The sequence below is a fragment of the Amblyomma americanum genome, chromosome 1, assembly GCF_052857255.1.
Source record: "Amblyomma americanum isolate KBUSLIRL-KWMA chromosome 1, ASM5285725v1, whole genome shotgun sequence".
Taxonomy (NCBI): Eukaryota; Metazoa; Arthropoda; class Arachnida; order Ixodida; family Ixodidae; genus Amblyomma; species Amblyomma americanum.
The window spans coordinates 160,208,465-160,232,481 of record NC_135497.1 but is presented as its reverse complement, the minus strand read 5'-3'; the positions used below and the strand labels follow the sequence as shown (position 1 = coordinate 160,232,481).

Sequence of the window (24,017 nt, the reverse complement as noted above, 5' to 3'; positions counted from 1 at the left end):
ACTCTCTCTGGGGTCTTGCCTCTCGAGATCTCATCATCCAGTTTCTTCATTTCATCCACAAGCTGCAACCTTCTGAGCTCCCGTTCCTCTCGCTCGGCCACTAGCCGTTGGCGCTCAGTTTCCTCTCTCTTTCGCTCCCGCTCATCTTCCTCTTTCTTTCGCTCATCTTCCTCTTTCTTTCGCTCATCTTCCTTTTTCTTTCGCTCCGCTTTGAGGAGTTCCCACGTATCGCTAACTGTTTCTTCATTGGCCGTTTCCAAGAGCAATGTGCAAATGTGTGACTTTTTCATCTTCTCCTCTACATCTACATCCAACTCTTCACACAATGACAGCAAATCTTTCCTTAGCAACTTCATTAAATCCATGTTTGCTGCTCTGAGCCTTGACTTTGCTGAACAACTGTTGACGTGAGCTACACACACTCAGACTCACTGAACAACTTCCCTCGATTCCCAGCAGTTCAAAGTTATTAACCCAAACATTTGAAGCCTGGCGAATCTCAAGCAAAGTTCAAGCACTCACCCACGGAAGCAACACCACGCCGCATGGTCGATCCAACCGCTGCCAACCAGTTGTTAGAGGTGGGGCTCCAACCCCCCAGCAGGCCACCGGTGTTGGGGGATTGCGCTTCGATCCCACCGCTGCCACCAGTTGTTAGGTGCGGGGCTTCTCTCCCGTAGCAGACCACCGGTGTTGGGGGATGCCGCTTCGATCCCACCGCTGCCACCAGTTGTTAGATGCGGGCCCCTGGTTCGCCTGTGCCGTCTCTCGCCAAGGTCGGTGTCCCCGGGTTCCGGATCGGGAGACTGCTGTAGTGGGGTTGTCGAAGAGATGAGAGGGTCTTCGAGGTGAAGGAGAGACTGAAGGGTTTATTTACATTTATACAAAGATTGAAAGAGTGAATCGGGAGCTGGCGAACACACGCCAGATCGCTGCTTAAATAGGGTCCGCTGTCCCCAGGTCCCTAGTTGGGGAATCTAGTTCATTAAAAATGCGTCGAATCACTGTGATGTAGATCACGTGTCCAGTCTTCCGGGTCCGCCCCCATCCACACACTCTTGCCACTTCTGGCAGATTAGTGTCCGCGCTGTCCAGGCTTCAGTGATGAATAGCCCGAAGGGGGTCCCATTGAGAGCGTTGAAGGTCAGTCACCTGCACTTCACAGCGGTAGTGTGGGGGCGAATGGATCCCACCGCAGTTCGCAGAAGCTGTCACGTAGAGCGTGGGAAAGCACAGTCCAAGTCGAAGTTGTTTTCGAAGCACGAAGATTCCAGAGACGTTGGCTTAGCCAAACCCGGCCGCATTTGTCACGGCTGATTTGCAGTTCCGCCGCTCGCCGGCTCCCCCGCCGTCCCCTCCGGGAGAAAAATGTCCCGGGTTGGTCCGGCGTTGAGAACAAAAGACAGGTTCACTAAAGCCTTTCTCAGACAGCGGGGAGCCGTTTCACCCCGTAAACAGCAGGGGGGGGGGGGGGGGGATGACCCTTGTAGACGCCACCACCTGCACTCGTAGCGCTGCAACCACATCGACGGCCCTTTGAAGCCTCGGTAGATTGATGAGTCCCAGTGGCTTTAATATTCTTGGCATGTTGGCGTCTCTAAACGTAACAGCGGCCACCGCTGAGTTCTCTTCTTGTTTCGGCACAAGTTCGTCCTGGCAAAGTTTGGACAACGCCTGTTTGTCGATATTCTCTCCGCCTATGGTACCAACTAGTGACAATAGACGAGCAATGTAGGAGTGATTTTTGCCTTGCATCAGAGGGCTACCGACAGGACGATTCTTTATGGGGGGTAAAGACGACGGCCATTGTTTTTTTCTTATTGCCCCGGACCAACGAGAGAGATAAAATAATGTTTACCCACATACTTTCCACTGACGCGACGCAAAATTGTGGTCGCAGGGGCTAAGTACGAAGTATGTCCGAAACGTAATGTCAGTGAGTCGATTAAAGAAAAATTGATCAGATCGGTTCAACACATTGAAAGGTTTCAAAAAAGGCTCCTCCTGCGTTGATACATCACTTCCTGCGAGATTTACAGGTATCGAAGGTGTCATGGTAGGACTCCTCCTGAATGTCCTTTAAAGCCTTGGTGCAAGCCTCTTTGACTCTGTCAACTGCTCCGAAATTATTTCCTTTCATGGGAGTTTTCAAGCGCGGAAGCAAGTCTGGGGGAGCAATGTCAGGACTCTAGGGCGGCTGGAGTACCGTGTGTAGTTTTGAATCTGCCAGGAAGCGGGTCACGAGGAACGTGGTGTAGGCTGGTGCGATGTGATGGTGAAGTTTCAAAGTGCCCGCTATGCCAGGTCAGACGCGGTGAACCCTTCGTTTGAGTCTCTTGAGCACTTACACGTAGAATCTGATGTTGGCGGATCTGCCATGTGGTACGAACTCGTGGTGAACGAGACCACTAATGTAAAAAAAAAACAGCATAATCCTGAACTTCTACTCGCTCATTCTGGCCTTCTTGGTGCGAGGGAATACCGAGGCTTGCCACTCGGCACTTCGCTGTTTCGTATGCTGCATGCTTTGGTGTCGTACAGGTATTCAGCACCCAAGACTCGTCACCAGTGATGACCTTTCCTAAAAAGTGGGTTCACTTTCATACAAGTCCCAAATCTCCTGGCACGTTTCAACTCGGCGCGATTTTTGGCCGTCCGTTAAACTTTGGCCACAATCTTCGCGCACACTTTTCGCACCTGCAAATTATTCGTCTCAATGCCGTGATTTTTTTTGGGCGGGAGGGGTATGATTAAATTCTGTGCCACTGAAAGGACATTGAAACGATGGTCTGAGCTCAAAAGATCGGTCAAACGCGCCACATTCTGGTCGGAGAGGGTCGTTGATGGCCGTTCAGCGCGGACTTCATCCACGGCCTTCTAAAAAGACCTTGTGCCACCAAAAGACTTGCGTTTCTGACACACTTATTAACAAAGAACATCTTTATCATGCGGAAAGTTTCCACTGCGCACATGCAGAGTTTCATACAAAATTTGATTCCAATCCGATGTACCAACGGGCGCTGCATTACGGCTTGCACGGGAGAAGTAAACGAGTTTCAGGAAAAGCCTATACTTCATCTCAAGACGGGCGCAGAGACTGCGCGACCGCGCCCGCGTAGGCTAACTTCCCCTCAACCATTCCCAACCGGTCCTAGCGCACTGTGACATATAGTTGCTCCACAACATAATCACGGACATTACTTTCCGGACAAAATAACCCTACAGTGTATGGCTAGCCCCTGCGACCGCAGTGTTCAGTCACGGCAGTGCAAATGTGCTCGAGTAGTTCTGTTGCACCAGCGAACTGTTGGTATTTTGCTTGAACTGCTTACCTCGCTTTAAAGAAGGGATCGTTTACATGCTTAACCAATCGGGAACGCGAGGAATGGTACGTACTGTCAAGTTTTATTATGCTCAAAATAAATTTCCGAACATGATAAACAAGCGTCCGACTTGTAGCTCGGTTGTACAGAGTTTGTCCCCGCAGTAATCTCGAAATATTTGCTGTGGCTTTCGGCAGGTCAACACGTGTATAGTTAGTTGCCTGTTCGTTTGTCTCTCGCATTTCGGTCGTGAGTACACATAGCGGTATACTGAGCCGTTTTACTCTTTGTTAAAAGCGCGCGAGTGTATATGCCAAAGCCCTTTCCTCGCCGATTGAAATCCTCCTCTTTCAGGCTTTCCGAGATGGGGGACAGCCTCGCATTGCTTGCTGTGTGGAAAGAGCAAACCACAGGGATCGACCAAAATGTCTCGCTGCTACAGAGATTTTTCACGACCATCGACATCCCCTTGCGCGCGCGCTTTCACATCAGCTCTGTCGCCCAACAGCCGGGTACGCACACGGAGGAGAGATATTACCAGGCCGTGTGCAAATACACGTTTCCCGACACAGGCAGCAGAGCTGTTCCCACGAGCGCGCTGCAGGCCGTAAGCGCAAGGGTAACTCAGCAGTGGTGCCTTCTGGGCAGAATGATGCCGTTCAGGGGCCATCTCCAGTGGCTGATCCCGGAGCGAGAGCGTGGGTTTTGGTGCAGGTGGATGCCGCACGAAGCCGACATTCAGCTTGCATCTCTCTCTTTCGGCACCTTCGCTGGGCTCTGCCTTTTCGCCCAAAGCCACGTCTTTTATTCAAAACCTGGCGCCCCCGGGTACACCCTGAGTTGCGCTTTCAAGCACGACGAACGGCTATTGCAAGTCATGCTCAAGCTAGTCCACAAAAAAGGCTGCAGTCATACTTGCAGCTCATACAAGTTGCAGATACCGTACCACAGCATTTTCCGAGTCGTTCTGAACGAGGCTGAAACCTACCACGACGCACTAGGCATCTACCTTCAACTCGTCACTGTCCCGCTGTTGTACCGAAGTGCGTACGACGTGAATGAGTGGGAAGCATCCACAGGAGATGGCGTATGGTACGACCGCGTTTTCCAACTGGGATGTCCTTGCTGGTGGGTGATGCGCAGCTACGACATTGGCGGGAGCTCAGTCGTCAAGCTGACCCTCCGAAACAAGCTGAAAGCGCGACAAGCGATAAGTCGCCTCTGTGCGCGCTGCAAGCCAGAGACCACTTTCCAGTACAGCCCCATGCTTACGAAGAAGGTTGGCGCCAAGCTGAGAGAGATCAAGATGCGATGCCACAGCAAGATTAAGCCGAATCTTTGCTTCCCAACATGCTACGCCTTCAGCGCTGTCCTACAGCAAGGACACGACGGATTCGCTCAAATGGCTTTACTTGCTTGTGAAAAACTGGAAGAGTTTGAAGAGCTGTTGATAAGGCTTCTCCACACCAGTGGTCCTGCCCTCGAGTTGGCTCTGTACGCCATTCGAAGCGCCATCGAAGAGCACGAGATTGTCGACATAATTTCATGCCTGCCGAAGCTGTTCGCAAAGTTCTGCACCCCAGCCGCCGCTCTCTCAAAGACGCCCGCTGGTACTTGCTTGGTTCGACGCTGCATCGTCACTCCGTCGAAGGTCATTTTGCTTCCTCCGCAGATCCACTGCCAGAACAGGATTCTTCGCAAGTTTGACCCGGAGTTCTCGCTGCGTGTGTCATTTCGCGACGACAACATGCAGAACTTGTCCTACTCGCTCATGTCCGGTCACTGTCGGCACATGGTCATCGAGCGGGTTGTCGCAAGGACGCTCCGCGATGGCCTGGTCGCCGGAAACAGGCGGTTCAGGCTCCTGGCCACTTCGTGCAGCCAGCTTCGGGACCATGGGGCCTGGCTTTACGCAACGGTGAGTTGGCAGTTCTCAATTCCCAGGCTTGTTACGATCGTGCCCTGGAAAGTGCTAAGGCGTGGATTGCACCGCTTCTTGCCGAAGGTGCCTTTAGGTGCCTTTGTCATAACAGTAGCGCAAGTGTAGTGTTCCATTGTCTTGTTCCTTGCAGTCGAGATAAGAAAAAGCAGCTTTTGACACCTTGCTCGTATCTGAGTGCGAGTGAGCAGCATCAGCGAATGGCGCTTCCGTTTAACAGCCAACTGTTTGTTCGCGCCTCGGCTGAGTGAGCCGAGGAAAACCATGCCCTACACGAGGCAGGTGAAGGCTATACTAGAAAGGATCACCAGTGAAAATGGACAGCCTTCAATGAGACGATGTTTTCGCAATAATGCGTTGGGGAATGTGTGCGACGCCTCTGCGTAACCGCAGCATGCGATCCAAAACTAATTTTACTAGTCTCTCGATTGTCTTACGGTCATTACGTTTCGCGCTTTTTCTTAGGACGCAAAGGGCTACTCGAGCGAGATGATTCGCTACTGGATGGGTGACTTCAGTGGTATTGCGAGCACTGCCAAAAAGATGGCACGCATGGGACAGTGTTTCTCGTCTACGGAAGAATCTGTACACGTTCCCCTGCTCAGCAACTCTGTGCGGGAAGTCCCCGACATCTTGGGAGGAAAGCATCCAGTCACTGCCGAACATTACATCTTCTCTGACGGCATCGGCATGATTTCGCCCGGGCTCCTCAAAGAGGTAAACCATATTTTTATAACGTCCACCACCGAACTATCGTAACGTCAAGGTGGTGAGCGAGGTTATTAGCTCAAATACCTGCTTAAACTGGTGCTCCTGATAAACTCCTAAATTGCTAAAAATTTGCGGTGGTTTAGCTCTGGTTAAACCTGGAGTGACGCGATAGCTACAGCTGGCCGGATGGAATTTGCTCAGTTGAATTGCAAAGTCAGTCTTTCGCCGCTGTGTTTCGTTGGGCGTTCCTTTGCAGCTCGGTTTCGCCGGCGCGCCGCGCCACCAGCAGCTGCAGCTGCTCCGCACACGCGGCTGGTCGCGTGACAAACCACGTGACGAGGCACGTAATCAGCCACGGTGCCGTGCCGCCGGCAGCTCCTCCACGCCACGTGACCAACCACGTGACGGCGTGACGGCGCTGCCACGCTGAAGGCTCGAAATACTACCATAATGTAGCATGTGCAGTCAAGAAAGAAAAAAAAATAAAAACCCGCGCGCGAAACACTTTGCACACAACAGCTGGGGTGGGGCGCCCAGCTGTTATTGGTCTGAGGTAGTTCATGCGGAGCGTTCTGTCACTGCGCTTCCCTACCTGGCGCAAAACAGACGGGACGTCAAGCCCGTCTGTTCGAGAAATTCACAGAGGCTCACCAAGGTTCGCTCACGTGTGCGCGCACTACCCTGCGGCCACAATAGCGTCTTGAGCGAGTCTGGGAGTATGCCCTGCGCCGCGAGCATATCACGACGAGCGTCAGCGAACGCGGCACAGCGAAGGATCAGGTGCTCCAGTATCTCCACTACACCGCATCCATCACACACATCACTCGTCGCGAGTCCGTGACGCACCCATCGTTCCCCAGGCCACACGCAGCCGATGCGCGCGCGGAGGATCATTGCGCGTTGCGACCGCGAAAGAGCGCAGCAGCTGTTGATGCTGGCGATGCGCTCACCTCCGGCGATCCGTGGGTCAGGGTGCTGTCGTCGGAGATGGTCGTGGATGACCTCACGCACGTCCTCCAGCGCAAGGGGGAGATCACTTGGAGGTAGTTGGTGTGCGGCGGTCGCGAGTTCGTCGGCCTCCTCGTTGCCAGCGATGCCGCAGTGGCGGGGCACCCACTGTGCACGCACAACGCATCCTTTCTGCGCGAGGCACTCGATGCTTGCGCGAATGCCGCGCACTAGTGGGGTACCCCGGCCATTGCACTGCAGGCGGATGAGGGCGGTGCGGGAGTCGCATAGCAGAGCACTCCTGGGCGGCGGAGGGACGATGGAGAGCAGCAGGTCCAATCCCAGCTGGATCCCCATCAGCTCCGTCGTGGTGCAGGAGACCAGGAAGGTGGCGTGTCTGGCTGTGCAGACGCAGGGCGGGGATGGTAGCCGCCGCTGCGAGGGAGCGGCTGTCGCGGACCACTGAGCCGTCGGTGTACACGAGAAGATGGTCCTGAAGCTCCTCGTGTATGACGGCTTTGGCCAGCTGCTGCACAGCGCAGAGGGGTGTGCTCCGCTTTCCGGCGATGCCGACGATCTCTCGCTGTATCTCCGACGCAGCAGTCCAGGGCGGGCAGTGGCCGTAGGGGGGCGTCTTCTGTTAGGCGCTCATATTCCTGCAGCGCCGCACCCATTCGTGAGCGTGGGTACGTGCGCATCCGCTGCAGTAGCGAGCCACCGTCCGGTGCGCGATGGGGCCGGTCTATGTGATGCAACGCCCTGCGCGCTGCTTGGAGCTGGAGCGGCAACGCTCCTGCCTTGGCCAGTGAGCCAAGGTGGTCGAAATTAACTCTTAGCACATTCCGCTACTGCCTGCCTGAAAGCACATTGGTGTTGCTATGGCGTGCAAAAATCGATCATCCTACCATTGTCGAAGGCTTCATTGATGCCGAAATTTTATTTTCGCGAACCTTACAGCTAGATCTTCAGGAAAAGTTCCATGCATAATGACGACCAGTAAACCAAACGCTAATTATATTGGCGACTCAAACCATGCACAAATCCTTATAGACGAAAATTAAAGGAGTATAGACACCTAATATTGGTCGCATGTTTTCTTCTCTATAATGATGCGGAAGACGGTACTACGAATGAATCGCCACGTGATATTCATCTACAACCGCTAAATAATTTATAATCGAATTTATTCTGCCATTCTTTTTCGGCTTTAACAACCCAAATATAGTTGTGACGTCAAAGAGTGCTTTTGTTTCAAGTGAGGCATGAAAAAAACGTCCATAAAATCGCTGCTTTATTGTTTTAACTTACTGCAGTGCTGAAGCCAGACTTCCTCACGAGCCGGAATGACAACGAATGAGGAAGCAGCGATTATATTGATTTTTTTATGTCACGTAACCTGTAAGTACAAGTTGACGTCAGTCCTCATTCGGCTGTTGAAATCGAAACAGCACGAAAAAAATGTGGTTATAAATTATTTAGTGGTCGTAGAATATCTGGTGGTAATTCATGTATATTAATGCCTTACGCTTCATTACAAACAAGAAAACGAGCACCCAAAATTTAGGTGTCTGTACTCCTTTCAGAAAGGTTCAACGAAAGTAGCATTTTTTTTTATGTGACGCTCCCGCCTGTCCGGGGTCGCTCATAAAACAAACTAATTAGTTGGTATCTACGGGTCCTGCTGAAGCGAGGAGAATTGAGCCAACAAGGCCGTAACTCGGCAAAACATTATTTCTCTGCCTGAAGGAGAAACGGGGGGTCCGCTCACCGCTGGTTTTTAGAACTGGTCGTCGTCCGGCAGGTCGGGGCTTCACTCCGCTCATCTTGCGTGGGCGGGCCACGGCGGCCTCGGCTCTACCGTGGTCTGCCTCTCTTCCCAGCGGCTGGCTCTCCTGTGTCTTCCCGCCGCGACCAACGCGTCTCGCTGGAGATTCTCGGCTTCTCTTTCTCTCTCAGGGTCCTCCTCGCCCAACGGTGTTTTCGCCTTCGCTGCTCCTGCAGCCGGCCAAGAAGGCATGCCCAATTCTCAGAAACCACGCCCGTTACAACGGGAGGGCCGATGGCCTCTTTGGGATGTCTCGCGCGGATCAGGTGTCAATCGCAGGGCAGCGCTTTCCTGCAGCCAACGTCTCGCCTCCTCTGCTGGCAGCCCGTATGGTGCCAGGCTCCGACTTCCTTCGGCACTTCGAGCCGTTACGCCGTCGGCTCCTGGTAGGGACGCTTGCCGCCACGCACGCACGCACAAACGTGATCGTCCGCCCGCTCCCGCGAGGCGGGGGGAGAACAACGGCACAACATACCGCAGGGAGTCCGTTGTGAGCATCGGCAGCGTCGGGCACCGCACTCGGCCTCCCGCCTTCTACCTGCAGCTTTCTGTGGCGGTCTGTCCGTAGCTCCCGCTTCTTTCTACACCAGCGCACTCGCAGGCATGTCGAGGTCTATAATTCTGCACACAGGTGCAATGTCGCTGGCAAAAGTCGGCGGAGCGAGTTCTTGGAATCCTGATTGTGAGCAATATATAGTCCTCATGTATTCAGTCCTTCACATAACGCGCGTGCATGTTGCAAAGGGGGTGGGGGGTGGCGCCTTGCCGTCTGTGCCTCTCCTCGTTGCTGCGAACACAACTCATTCATGCAGCTTTAGTTAAATGAGCTGCCCTTCCGAGTCATTCGTCGCTTTCGGGACATTCAAACGTTGCCTTGTGGCTAGGAACGGTCCCCCTGCCGTGTCTTTCACCTGGTTAAATTCTGGTGATTTCGCCTTTTCAGTGCTCGATCAGAAACCAGCTTCCGACCGCCCACTATTATAGGAAGCTGTGAAGCATTGCGGTTGATTTTCTGCCTAATATGATTTCATTTTTCTGTGAGGCTCCAGAAAGTAATGAGTCGCTCGCACTGCTGGGTTTACATGGGTATTTGCCGCGTAGGGTAACGGCAGGCTAATGCCTTCATGCATAGATTAATTCTCTCATGCGTGTGCCGCAAGATTGAGGTAGCTGCACACACCTGCGACATCAACCCCCATGGTGCGGGCCGTGACTTGTCTTTCTCCAATAGGTGACCGATAAGATCGGCCTCACTGTCTCCCCGTCTGCCATCCAAATTCGCTACGCTGGCTACAAAGGCATGCTCTGCGTCAACCCACTGCTCAGCGGAAGGCAGATAGTCCTGAGGAAAAGCATGCGCAAGTTCAACTGCGTCAACTCGGAGTGCATTGACGTCATCAAAATTTCAGCTCCGCGTAAGTGCACAACATGCCTTTTCTCCATATTTCATTCCGCACGCGTCGCAATTTTAGTCGGGCGTAACGAAGCTTCGTGCTTGAAGAAATGTTAATGGAGCGCACAGCGTATGCGACGCGCCTCAACAGGAGGTAATCTCAGGTCATGCATATACAGGTGTTCCCCAAAAGGAAATTATACAATAGCTGTATCTTGCCATCACTCGCTTGTGGTGCAGAAACATGGCGTCTAACGAAAAGGGTTGAAATTAAGCTAAGCACACCGAAACGCGGTACGCAGAGGAAAATGATACGTGCAACGTTAAAAGACGGGGATTGAGCAGAGCGGGACAAGAAATAAACGCGAGTTAATTCCTATTTCATGTCATGGAATGAGTAGGGCATGTAATGCGCGAAGGCAGCCTTTGGTCCCTTAGAATAACGACGTGGCTTAAGGCAGACGTTGCAGGTACACCTGACTCAGTCAGGTGGGCGGATGAGATTAGGAAGTATGCGGGGATAAGGTTACCGCAGGTCCCGCAGGACGTGGTTATTCGGGGTCAGCGGGTGAGGGCTGTGTCCTGTAGTGCACCTGTTGGGCTGATGTTTCTACAGTTCGGCAGGCGCGGCGTGTTTTTTTCTTCCTCGAGTCTGATCTAATCCAAAGCGCGTACACGCAACTTTAGATGTGCGCAAGCTACGTCAGGCTCGGTTGTTGTACGAGTCGCCCCATGCAGCGTACTCTGCAACCGTCCATCACGTGCCCCGTTCTGCCAGGTCCCGTGTTCCTGAACCGGCAGCTGATCACACTGCTCGAGCAGCTGGGCGTCCCCAGCCGGGTGTTCTTCTGCCTGCAGCAGCGCATGGTGACCCTGTTCACAGAGCCTCTGGTCAGCGACAGCGTCGCGCTGCAGGTTCTCGAGACGTACGTGGGCCCAGCGCTCCCTTTCGGCCAGCTGCTGCGCCACGGCTTCTCGCTCACGCGGGACCCCTTCGTGCGCTCCATCCTGTTTGCTGTCTACAGGACATCCATGGGTGAGCCAGACCTTCCTGCCGCCGCCGCCCCTCGAACAGTGCGGCCTTCGGCAGCGATAGTTCCAAGAATCGCAGTAGCTAGCTGCGAATGATTTGACGCGCTAGCAGTTGTACAGCACTCGCGCTGTTTTCAAACGTATCGGGCGCTACGCCGATTTTACCGAAAAAACTGCGTAGACACTGTGCAGTATGAAGTACGCCGCCGCGGTGGCTTAGTGGTTATGGCGCTCGGCTGCTGACTTGAAAGACGCGGGTTCGATCCCGGCCGCGGCGGTCGAATTTCTATGGAGGCGAAATTCTAGAGACCCGTGTACTGTGCGATGTCAGTGCACGTTAAAGCACCCCGGCAGATCTAAGTTTCGGAGCCCTTTACTACGACGTTCCTCGTAGCCTGAGTCGCTTTGGGGCGTTAAACCCCCCCTAAACCTATGCAGTATATGTACGAAGCAATGAATTCGCGTATATAGCAGTTCTGGAGTCGATACGTAAAATATTTTTAATGTACGCTTCATTTTTTTCTTTATTCCAGAGTCTCTCCTGTCCAAGACTCGCATCGCTGTACCGCGCAACTTGGGTCGAAACATGTTCGGTGTGCTCGATGAGACCGGGACGCTGAAGTACGGCCAGGTGTTCGTGCAGTTCACTTCACTTGGTTCGTCCACCCGACAGCAAAATGGCCCGCCGGTATTCATCCTGTCAGGTACCCGTCGCGGTGGCTGTGGCTACACCATTCTGCTGCGCACGAGTGCGCTAGCTGGGACCGCGTTTAAATGTGGGCGACGTGCAATGATACCAAATGTGCAAAAATACTGCAAAATACCGTGGGATTGGAGCTCCCAGGTTCCAGATTAGCTATATTGTGCCCAATGTCGCGGCTTCGAATCCTGCTTCAGACTTTTCGCTCTATTTATCAGAACTAGAGCTCTGGACTACTTAAATCAATATAAGAAAATAAGAAACAAACTAGGACATGACATTAAAAAAGCGCGCCATTCCTACTACGAAAACAAGTTTGCAGGTGTCATCAACATGGCAAACCGCAAAAATGTGGCAAAAATGGCAAAAATGTGGCAAACCGCAAACCATCTCATGTCAAATACTCAGAAGAAAGAACTCAAGGAATTGAATATTGAAGGCACAACTTATACGGGAACCTCGCTAGCAAATAAATTCAACAAACACTTCCTAAACGCAGGAGCATTTAATACGAACAACGCGGATAGCTCTAACCTTGACTGCAAATCATATATGGGTTCGGCTGTTGCGGGTTCAATCTATTTGACTCCTACTACAGAGGCAGAAATATTTACGCTACTAAAAAAGCTAAATAACAGTAGTGCTTGCGGAGTGGATAACTTGAAAGCGCAACCAATAAAATCAGTTGCACATCTATTAAGCCGCCCTTTGTCGCATATATGCAATTTGATCCTAAGTTCGTGTGTCTTTCCTGATAAACTGAAAATCGCAAGAGTATTCGTTGTTCATAAAGGAGGTGATAAATGTAGCCTTAATAACTACAGACCTATCTCTGTCTTGCCAATCTTTTCTAAAATAATAGAACAAGTTATAAATACACGCCTTCTAAACTACTTCCAGCAAAACGACGTCATAGTAGAACAACAGTATGGGTTCCAAAAATGTAAGTCAACGGAGACAGCCCTTATATATATAAAGATCAAATAATAGATAACTTTGAGCATAAATTGTACACAGTAGGTTTGTTTCTTGATTTCAAAAAAGCATTCGACTCTATCAAACATGAAATCTTACTGCAAAAGTTACCCAACTACGAGATTAGAGGCGTTGCTCTCGATTTAATTAAGAGTTACCTGTCAAACAGATTTCAGTACACAGCGGTAGGCAAAGCGCAGTCAGATATTGGTGTTATCGCATATGGGATACCACAAGGGTCTATACTTGGTCCATTATTGTTTCTGTTATATATCAATAATATTGTAAATATTCCACTAACCCGCAAATTACCCTGTATGCTGATGACACTAACGCTTTTATTTCTGGTGCGAATATTGTAGATATTGAGAGGCAGGCAAATGTCTGGCTGTGTAACCTATCGGTATGGCTCGACGTAAATAAACTAGCCCTAAACACGAACAAAACAAAATATATTGTATTTCGACCAAAAAATAAATGTATGTCAGACATTCTTCTGCGCTTCGGCAATGAACAGATCGAACGCGTTGCATCACATAAATTTCTAGGTGTAATCTTTCAGGAACACCTAAACTGGTCTGCACATGTCGCAAAAGTTCGAACAGATATCTCAAGAACGATTGGGCTCACCTATAAACTAATGGATTTGCTACCACTATGGTTAAAAAAGCAATTGTATTATGCTCTAATACACTCCCCTCTGCACTACTGTCTTCTTGTATGGGGTACGACCACAAAAACAAATTTAGAAAACCTACATGTACTACAAAAACATTTTCTGCGCCAAATAGAAAATGTCCCACGCCGAACTCATACAGCACCGTTATTCCAAAAACACTGAATCCTGACTATCACAAACATCCTATGTAAAAAACTAGCAGTAGCTATATACACTCAAATCAAACAGAATGCATCATCGTTCACAGAGAAATATCTTCATAAAGAACACATGTACAATCTCCGGCATACCATTTATAACAGAGACAGGATTCGTACAAACTACGGAACACAAAAGTTAACATATCAGATTCCTGACTTCTTGAATAAGCACGCCATGGTTATGAATATTATTACTGACAGTTCTTCAGCTCTAGCCTTTAACAGAAACATTAACACATTTTTTTTAGCACACAATTTTGACTATTTCCTTTTTTTTTCTGGGTTCCAAGTAGACACCAGATGGTTTTTTGTTGTGAATGTTTTATTGTTCCCGCTTGTTTATTTTCTCTGCCTATTACTGCATGCGATTTATATTGGCTGTTTGTTTCCTCGCAGTATGACTTAGCCCTGTATGCTATGCTGTATTAATGTGTTCCTTTTATGTTGATCGAAACTTTGTTCAACGATGTGACTGTACCTGCTGTTGAGTGATGTGTTTGGGAAGGGGGGAAGGGGGCCGACACTGAGTCAGGCATTAATTTGCCTTTATGTCTGCCTCCTAGGCACCTATTACTGCTGCCTGAATAAATGACTTTGACTTTGACTTTGACACTGTATTTCGATGGAGGAGAGATTTCTCCGCACTTTCAGGACCCCCGAGTGGTCGAAATTAATCCGGAGCCCCCCACACTACATAGTATTCCGTAGCGCGTGCGCACCTTCGAAACGTTAGTCTTCCCGCTATGCCATCATCTCGGGTGTCTTCTGACGTCGGGTTTCCTTGAAAGGTGTTGTGAACTTCAGTTATAATAGATATTCCTTAAACCTCCTAACTGTTTGCTTAGTTATACGCATATTCCTAACACCCTCTACGCCCGCGCTCATCGGATTTTGGGTCTCATATTGCGCGACATCAAAAGGAGCTCATTCTGCTGAAAACCTGGCGTCGGCCGACGTCCTTCATGAGTCGGGAAAAAATCCCAAAAGTCTTAAATGAAAAAAGAAACTAGCCGGCACTGGGGCTCGAACCCAGACCCTTTGATTTCTAGGTGGGCACGCAGCGCGTAGTGCACGAATTGTCATTAGTTCAAGTGTGTTAGGGGGACACCTAGTGAACGCGTTGTGGTGTGTGACATAGTAACGCCGTGAAACAAATGGTACGTACATATGGGTATGTAGTGGTGTAGCATGTGTTGCAGTGTAGCCCATATAATGATTAGTGACTTGTCATCGATAACTGTGGTTGGTAATTGGTATTGTAATCAATGAACGTCATCGGTAATGTGATTGTAGCTTGGTAATCGGTGAAAAATGGGAAATAAAAAGTATAGAAAGGAGAGTAGACGGCGATAGCCCTTCGTTTTTTAAGGCGAAGCTTAGCCGTCCTCCTAATGTGTTCAAGCACCCCTCGTTAGCCAGACCTCCCGGGAAAACTAGAGAAGGTTGAGGCCGAAACACTTCTGCGCGTTTTCCAAAGAGCCCTCACACCGTACGTTTAACAAAGCCGTCCTCATTCCATTGCCGCACCATCCTGAAGCCTATCCTGTGAATTTTCTTCTGGCCTTATTTTGAGAAGTGGTCCTCCTCACTTCAATTCGGTGCTAACATTTTTAATCTATGCTCCTGTGGCAAAACTGGTGTTATGAACTCGCACATGGCGACTGAAATGTATTCGCTGCGCCTCGTGCGTACTTTTCACATACGTCAGGCCTTATATCCGGGAAGCTGATCTCAGGTTGTGCCCACTGACATGCTTGCAAAAGCACTTGGAGAAACGACCACCACTGCACGTTTCCTTGACGCTACTTCTTGCATGCAGGACAATGCGGTATATCGCAGGCTTGGTACGCCGCTTCACGCAGAGGCTGCCGCCTTGCGGTGCCACTGCTTGTCACTCTACTTTTATCTGGTTGCTAGGGGATGCCCGGTACCCGTGCTGTTATTAACGCCCTTTTTTCTAGCCATCCATGCCTCTTGCTGCCATGCGAGTGTTTCGCTGGCGAACGATGCAGCAGTGCCACTCTGTGCAGGTGGCGTGTGTGCTGTGCCACTGCATTGTGAGCATCGCAAGGAAATTTCCTCCAGGATGATTTTTCTTTCACGCACTCATACGCTCGCGGTGCCTGTAATCCGTCGTCATTAAGTTCAAATCATGGGCTCAGGGACCACACTATACGAATGATGAATGTCGCACAGTGTAGAAGTATGTTCCCAAGTTTTTCAGGCAGCACACGTGTTGACGTTACTCTTCAAAAAATAAAACGAAAGCTACGACTTTGATGTGAACTTTATACATATGCGCCACTTCTTTATGCAGTGTTTCACCTCCATTCGCTTGCAGACAACCGTTGCGGTGCAGTTTCGACGAAGCGTGCCTGCTTTTTTACAGGAACCGTGCTCGTGACAAAGTGCCCCTGTCTGCACCCCGGCGACGTGAGGAAATTCACCGCAGTGAATGTCCCGGCCTTGCATCACATCAAAGACTGCGTCGTGTTCCCGGCAAATGGTTTCAGGCCACACTCCGACGAAATGGCAGGCAAGCATGCAGCGAACCGCTTTTCTGCGCAAGCCGGTGCGCTTTCTCTGGTCGCCTTTAGTACGGCCGCGCCCTCTCCGTACGCGTGCAGTGCATGGTCAAGGCTTACTCGGTCACCCGTGATTGACTTTAAGAGCCGCCACTACGGTTTCAGTGCTGTCAGCTGGGCCCATTGACCCTAGTCGGCGTCGCTTCAGACTAGCTCGGACGGTAGAACGCGCTGCAGCAGGACACTAAAGCGGCGAGCGCATTTCTTCAAGCCGCGTACCGACGGCCGCACTCAAGAAGCGCGCAATTTGAACAGGTTTATTTCATTCTGTAGGGTTCTAGTACTGCTGCCGTTCACTTGTACTGCCATTTCATTTTACAGCCTGTGTATGCGCAACCTTCCGGCGCTGCTGTCGACACGGCAAACTACCTGGAACACAGCTTAATTAGCCAGAGGGGCAAGCGGTTTCTGGCGCGCACCCGTAGTGCATTTCCGCGCTGTCTGCCTGCGCTTATAGCCACGAGCTTCCACACTCTGTCGAAGCCACACGTGGCGCGCGCGTCAGCCAACTGGGCTACGTCGACAGCACTTTGGCAAGAAATGTGATCAGCCAAACGCGCGCCTCTAATCGTTCAGAACGTGGTCTCTCGTTTTTCGCCGCCCAATTGGCAGACCGCAGCTTTTTTTTTTTTTTACGTGCGTGGCGGAACAATTTCAGCGCCACCTGGGCACTGCGGCCTGCCTATACTCCAATTCTGCGTAGTGAAGTGTGCGGAAGCTGGCAGGTATATTCGGTCAATAGTGCATCCGCTAGGTCTACAGTTCTACAAAAAAAAGTAAAGTAATTCTACTGAAAAGTACGTGGCTGTGTTTACTGTGCGGGTATCGCATACATCGTTACCATGCGTTTTACTTTCCTAAACAAGCGCGCTGTGACGCCTAGGGCTTGCCCTGTGCTGGAGACCAGAAGTACCGAAAACTTGTAACCCTGTAATCAGTCACGTATGCAGGTAGCTCCAGTATGAATGCAAGCAGTCGGTTTGTCAACGAGAAAAAGTTCTGCTTCTGCACTGCGAGTAATGCATCGGGAATTACATTTCAATGCGCATTACCCGCACTTCTCGCCATATTTCTCAAAACGATGTCTGTAATCGCCAGCAAACAAGAAGGCTTTCTGCTACACCAGCAAGGGGTGTGGTCGTTCTGGATTGTCAATACTAATTATATGAGAGTGAACTACTTCGATATCTGAGCGTGTAAAAACTCAATTGCAGTGCAATGCTTTCCTCGGTAAATGAGCTCCTTGCGTTGCCGCACTTTGAGCATTTTGCGTTGCTGGCTTGTATACAAAGTTCCGAGCCTTCGTTACAGTTTTTTTGTTGCCTTACCCATACATCGTCTGGCCATCAGTATCGCCCTACAGCTTCCAGCTATGTCATCTCCCGCAGATAAAAAAAGGAACGGCAGAGCCATATTCAGTCGCTTGTTCCAGTCTCTCTTCCGAGCTCGTCACTGGGCTCCGGAGCACAGGCTGTTTGTAATAAGAGATGGAGGGAATATGGGGAAACGCCCATGATGAAGAGAATTGAAATAATGAAGCCACCAACTCCATTTCGATAGCTAGTGTCGCTGCGTACATATTAAATACCATCTTTTTGCAGGTTCCGACTTGGATGGAGACGAGTACATTGTCATTTGGGACAGGAATCTGTTCTTTCCGGGACACAACCAAGAGCCCATGATTTACGGACAAAAGGTTCAACAGCAGCGTTCTGAACTGAGTCTGGTAAATACGAAAAAGATGGCTCTTATTTTGCTATTGGAGTCAAACAAAATGCACCGAAGCCAACTACGACTGCTTCCTACGAAATGTAATATTAATTTACATGCAAGCTGCAGGGGGTGGATGCTAACATTTACTTCTTCCGGTTCTACTCATTACTCCGTTCCAGCGGCTGAAATTGGGTATTGATACCAACTTTATCTTGTACTCCTTCCAGGTAGATGGCATGGCGAAATTCATATCGGACTTCATCAAGAACGACAACGTTGGCGTGATGTCCAACGCGCACCTAGCAATGGCAGACAAGCTTAAGGACGGCGTGTTTTCGAAACAGTGTCTCTCCATAGCGGCCAAAATCTCCACCTGCCTAGACTTTGCGAAGACCGGGGTGGCCGCCGTGTTGGAGAAACACGAAAGGCCCCGAGAATACCCGGACTTCATGGCAAAGGGATGTAACAAGAACACTTATCGTTCAAACCGGGTTCTTGGCCACCTCTACAGATTCCAAAGGTTCTTGGAATCTGTAGTTAGCACCAGCTTCAACAGCCAACTAGTCGACGGCAGAAGCAACATAAAGCTGCTCGAATTCCACGGCTGGATGAGCTACAGGAGCGTTGTGGAGGAATTGCGAGCGGCGTACGAGTCCGATATGGACCGCATACTGAAGCAGTACGGCATCAAGACTGAAGCAGAAGTTGTGTCCGGCTTCATCATCGACACCTCCAGCTTCAACAAGAGCCACTACGAAAAGAGCAACGTGGAAGTTCTCGTCACTAAGCAGTACCGTGCCGTAGCGGATTCGACAAGGAAGAGATTTTTCAAAAAAGTTGAAGAGGCGTGTTACCTGAAAAGCGCTTTCTCTACCGAGGAGCAAACGACCATTCTGCTAAGAATGGCGTCCGCATGCTTCATGGTGACGTACTCTAATGCACAAAAGACCTGCTCCAGCTTTCCCTGGATATTTTCGGACCTCATTTTCTTGGTTATGGCGAGTGCGTCTCGACGCGAGATGCCACACCGGCAAGGCAACCTTCTGATCGCCTGCCTGGACAGTCAGCTGCCTCCTGCTTCATCACAGCTGTCTGCCAAAAGCATCGCCCTTGAAGTGGTGCTAAAATGGGCTGTAAAGGAAGACTTGCTGCTTCAGGACGCAGGTGTTCGCTGCGCCCGCATCTGTAGACATTGTTTGGAGACTCTCTTCATCAACTCAGCAAGAGCTGAAGACGCTATAGCTAATGGCGAAGGGGCACCCTCTCCTGGCTGTTACGTGACATCCTTTTTCCGTTACGTCGGCAGTACGTCTGTCGTCTTCCCCAAATGCGACTCCTGCAGCTGGTCATCTCAAACACACACGCTCACAATGGCCGCGCTCAGAACCTACAGCCTGCTAGCTATCTTCTGCGATCTGAGCCATCTGGGCCTCCCTTGCGACGCTAGACTGCATGAGCCTGTGCAGGAGATTCAGGAAGGCAACGACGTGCGCATCAAGGTGAGCCCTCTCTACCCCGTTGTTTTTTATTTACTGGCGCATCTTGCATTGCGCATTGTATATTTTGAGTGCAGAACTCATAATATTGCGTTCACGGTTGTCGCCACTGTCCCAAAGTGGGGCATTGGAGTTTCATACTAAATACATTACACGTTGCACTAAGGCTATACCTATACTTGGGTTAGGGCTTGTGTTTATACTTGGTTTTTCTTAAGGCAAAAGTCCACGTCAAGAGTTGCAGCTTTTAAATTGACGGCGCGTTTCTTGTGTGGCCTCTTGCAACTTTCCTCATGCAGTCACTTTCACTTGGGTTCAGTTCGGCCAAAGCCCAACTTCATATTTCCCACACAGCTATTCTCTTTAACACAATGGAATACTTCACATCTTAGCATGCCATGTAAATATATTTGCATTCAAAATCGTCACGAACTTCAAAATCTCAATACAGAAGTCACTTGCTCCTTCGAAGTTCAGGGCCAATATTACGCCCACTACAAGCGTGGAGCGTATGCAGCATCCTGCCCAGCAATTTTGGACAAAAATTTTGAATATTGCGATATTGCGAGGTACTGTCATGACCAAACTGAAGGTAATGGTCCATTCTTCCGATGTATACCAAAATCTTTAAAACAATCTTTTCCATATCGCTCGCATGGAGAAGTTAAGACTACCTTAGAAAACTAATTGTGGAGGCTTTTGACGATCGCAAAAACGTTAATAGCAAAAAAAAATGCGCGCCTGTGGATGATATCTGCGAATATAGGGATTGTTGTAAAATTTCATTACAATATATGAAAATTATGTTCATAAACTGTTTCACAAGTCAACACTCATATCAAACAATTCTGGACAAAAGTTGCTGAACGCGAAACGATAAAGTTTCCATTTCTAACCTCTGTCAAGGTGAATAGAGTGTTCAGTGTTCTAGCCCGTGCATGGTCTGACAATAACGGCATGCCCTTTTCTCTTTCCTTCACGTCCTCATCTTACCTTTTTCTGACCGTCAACTTCGTGAGGCTCCGAGAGCGACGTGGGTAAGCAGCCCGGTACGCAACAATTTACGATTAATGCTATAAGTTGCATGCATATACAGCGGTGATCTACGCCTCGATTTAGATCACCATTGCGAGCATCTCCTCGCCAGCAAAAGAGAATGCGGTGTGCTATTAAACTTCCTGTCCTCATTCGAAATTTCCCTGCCTCTGGCCCGCAAGCCACAGGTTGCCTAACACTCTCTCACGTACGCTCTCCTTTCTTTTTAGAGCGAAAGCTCTACTCCTCCCGCGCAAAGCTGAAGCTCATATGGCTGTGAAATTTGACCTCAAAACCAGGAGTGGTGGCTTGGCTCTGACGTTATGCCACGTGACTCGCCACATCTGCGCGCTTGAGCCAACAGCGTTCGCTAGCCTCGAAACTAATCCCGTGACTAGCTGCGCCTCTCCACAGCTGCGTATGCGGAGCCGCAAAATCGCGTGACGCCCCATTCGCTACATAAAACCGTGTGATGAGTGTTTACCTTTGTGTGCTTACCTTGACGGTGCTTTCGCTCGTCCAACTAGGTTCAGCCCGGTTGAACCACAGCGATTTTTTTCAATCCTAACATGAAGCCAAAATTTTTCGCTATCATCTGAGGCCGGTCCTTCAGTTACGTAGTGGGCTTAGCTGGACACATGTTGCAGCATTGAGTAGCGCCGAGGGCTCCTAGATTCTCGGGAGGCCCGTTCCCAGTTGGCAGCATATATCCTGCGGGGTCATATCCCCTCAAGTAATCCGTTGCCGATAGCACACACCGCTACCCAACACCACGATAGTGCGTCCTTCCCTTTCTTCCATCCGCGGCGGTTGGTGCATGATGAGACTGCCCGTTGCGCCACAGGTGACCAGTCCGGGCTTCCGGGACATGTTGCTGCACGGCCAGGACGAGGTGGTCAGTCTGCTGGCAGTCTGGTCTGGCGTGCACGAGGTTCGCATTCGGCGCGGCGCGGACCGCGGGCGGGGGCGGCCGCCACATCGTCGTGTCCTCGGTGGGCCGCGACTGGCAGCGCTGGTTCCTCGAGGAGCTCCTGCTCCAGCCCTGGCTCGCCACCGCCGTCGAGATGCGCAGCCTCGAGCAGTTCATTCGCGGCTGAGTTGCCCTTCTCAGAGCCTGCTACCTTGGCGCGTCGCTGGTGCGGGACCAGACTTTAGTTTTTTCATTAAACATTCACTTAACACTTTTAACCTTTGACAGGCTAAGCGACCAATTTTGCTATTTTTTTTAGCTCTTTTTAATATAAGGACACCGTGGGAGTGGAAGGGGGAGAACTTTCGGGCAAATAACCTTGACGATGGCCTCACTGCAGTTCTTACTTGTGCGTTTCTGTATTTCTTGTTTGTTTTTTTTTCGTAGCACAAATTGTGCTCTTGTCTATTTAGCCGGTACCAGCCTACCGATGAGCACAATTTTTCGGAACCCGGCTGCCGCGTGAAAAAAATCGTTCTTTTCTTTTTTTTTTGCGGCATGGGCTCAGCTCTAAGTAGTGTTGTTATCGTCTGCATGCACCAGTGCTGATTTAACCTCTGATTTCTTTGAATCATGCCTGGCGGCTGTATTCTTCACGGCAGGCGTGTTCCGAAAGTCTGTGCGGACACCTGTACTTTTCTATCTTAACGGTTTCACTTCTGTTCCACGTTAGGGCAAGCACGTTACAACCGCGACTAGAGCTAATCGATGCGTGTCTCTTGGTTACAGATACTGATCGTTTCGTGCTGGTTTCGTGCAACTAGTGGTTTTTACTTCAGTATGTAATCGTAAGTAGCCCAGTTACGTTCGCTGCAGGACAAAGGCAGGGGCCCACCAATGGTGCGCCGACCGTGAAATCATGCACAGGCCTTTTCCACTCGCATGGCTTTTGAACAGCGGCAACCGCGTGCGCTAGCCTTGTGCCTCAAGCCTGCATTCTACGTGCTTGTTTCTCCCCAAGTCCACCACTGGTGCCAGCCGTTCGGCTGTTCAACACGATGGCGAGACGGGCGAGTTGGTGTGGTGATACGTAATTCTGGAAAAATACCGCAAAAGACGAGGACAACAAGGTCATGTTGTTTTCTTTTCTTGTTGTCCTCGTCTTTAGCGCTATTTTCCTAGTAGCTGGGTTGTTCTTCAATAGGCACACACCTGCTAATCACTGACCTCACCACTGCAACCCGATCTGCATTACTCCAGACCACGCTTCCATTCCTGTCGTCTCCAGAGCGACTGTAATAAAACAGCGGTTCTCTGTTTGCATTGCATCTCGTGCCCACGTGCATTTCTTCCTCCGAGCCAGAACTACCGTATCGGCTCCCGGTTGTTCTCCCTTTTCCTGCGGCTCTCCTGTGTCTCGTCGGTTCGTGCGCCTTCCCCATTCTGACCCGGGGGCCAGCAACTACTGTTTCAGTGTGCTGCAGTTTCAGTTAAATTTTCTCCGACACAAAATCCCAGCACAGTGGCCGCCACCACGATGCGGATTTCGGAAACCGGATGGTTGTGCACGGGGAAAATAAAACTCTAACACAGACTAAGATAGTACATGACTCTCGCAGGCTTTCCCATCAGTAATGAGGGAAACCTGCGGAACGTACGACAGTAACGGTACACACGGGTCATTTGCCCTTCCGTGTTTACCCACGAAACGGACGAAGCTGAGTGCAACACATCCATAACATCATTCCCACAGGTTGCCCGCAAAAGCACCGGTATTTTATCGAAGCTACATTCCATGGTTCGTTCTTGCTGTTCAAGGTTCACGAGGATTACATGGATAACCTGCCTATGTTGAGTGCATAACTTACGCTTTTAACGACTCGGGCGGCTTCGCTGGAGCGGAATCGTAAACGAAAAATGTGAAGTGAGCGAAAACCGGGCGCGCATCGCCGGAGGAATCGTACTCCATCGTTTGTGCAGTGCCGACACTTGGCGGTGCAGTACTCTCTGCATGCGCTCAACCGGTGGCAGCGATGCTCTTCGAGCGGACGACTCTGCATGCAGGGCGTGGAAGCACAACGTTCAATATTGCTCACAATTTCCCGTCGCAGCAATCAAAATGAAATCACTATCCTCGTAGAGAAAAAGTCCAGCACCTGCCTTCAAACTCGCTGGGCACCTATCAGCATCATCACCAGCGCGACTATGCAGCCGCAGTGCATCAGTTGTAATGGCGCTCGACTGCTGACCCGAAAGACGCTGGTTCGATCCTGGCCACGGTGATCGAATTTCGATGGAGGCGGAATTCTAGATTTGAGACAGCTACTGCGTCATTTCCTTTCCCCAAAAACAAATTTTCCAAATTCTAGAGGCCCGTGTACTGTGAGATGTCAGCGCACGTTAAAGAACCCCAGGTGTTCGAAATTTCCGGAGCCCTTCACTACAGTGCCCCTCATAGCCTGAGTCACTTTAAAACGTTAGCCCCCATAAACCAACCTGAATATATGTACGCCCACTGCAGGAAAGAGGCCTCTCCCGTGTCTCTCCAATTAA

The 24,017-nt window shown here is 50.4% G+C and overlaps 1 protein-coding gene across 1 annotated transcript; it reads left to right on the top strand.

The window, feature by feature from the left end:
• The first annotated feature begins 3,562 nt into the window (after window positions 1-3,562).
• On the top strand, window positions 3,563-21,754 carry LOC144136643 (uncharacterized). The gene is given in 11 exon segments (XM_077669157.1): window positions 3,563-5,241; window positions 5,728-5,979; window positions 9,978-10,161; window positions 10,918-11,175; window positions 11,705-11,875; window positions 16,115-16,261; window positions 17,912-18,036; window positions 18,251-19,522; window positions 20,539-20,568; window positions 21,399-21,515; window positions 21,517-21,754. Coding segments are annotated over 11 exon segments (4,299 nt in total). The 5' UTR covers window positions 3,563-3,633; the 3' UTR covers window positions 21,652-21,754.
• The last annotated feature ends 2,263 nt before the right edge of the window (window positions 21,755-24,017 follow it).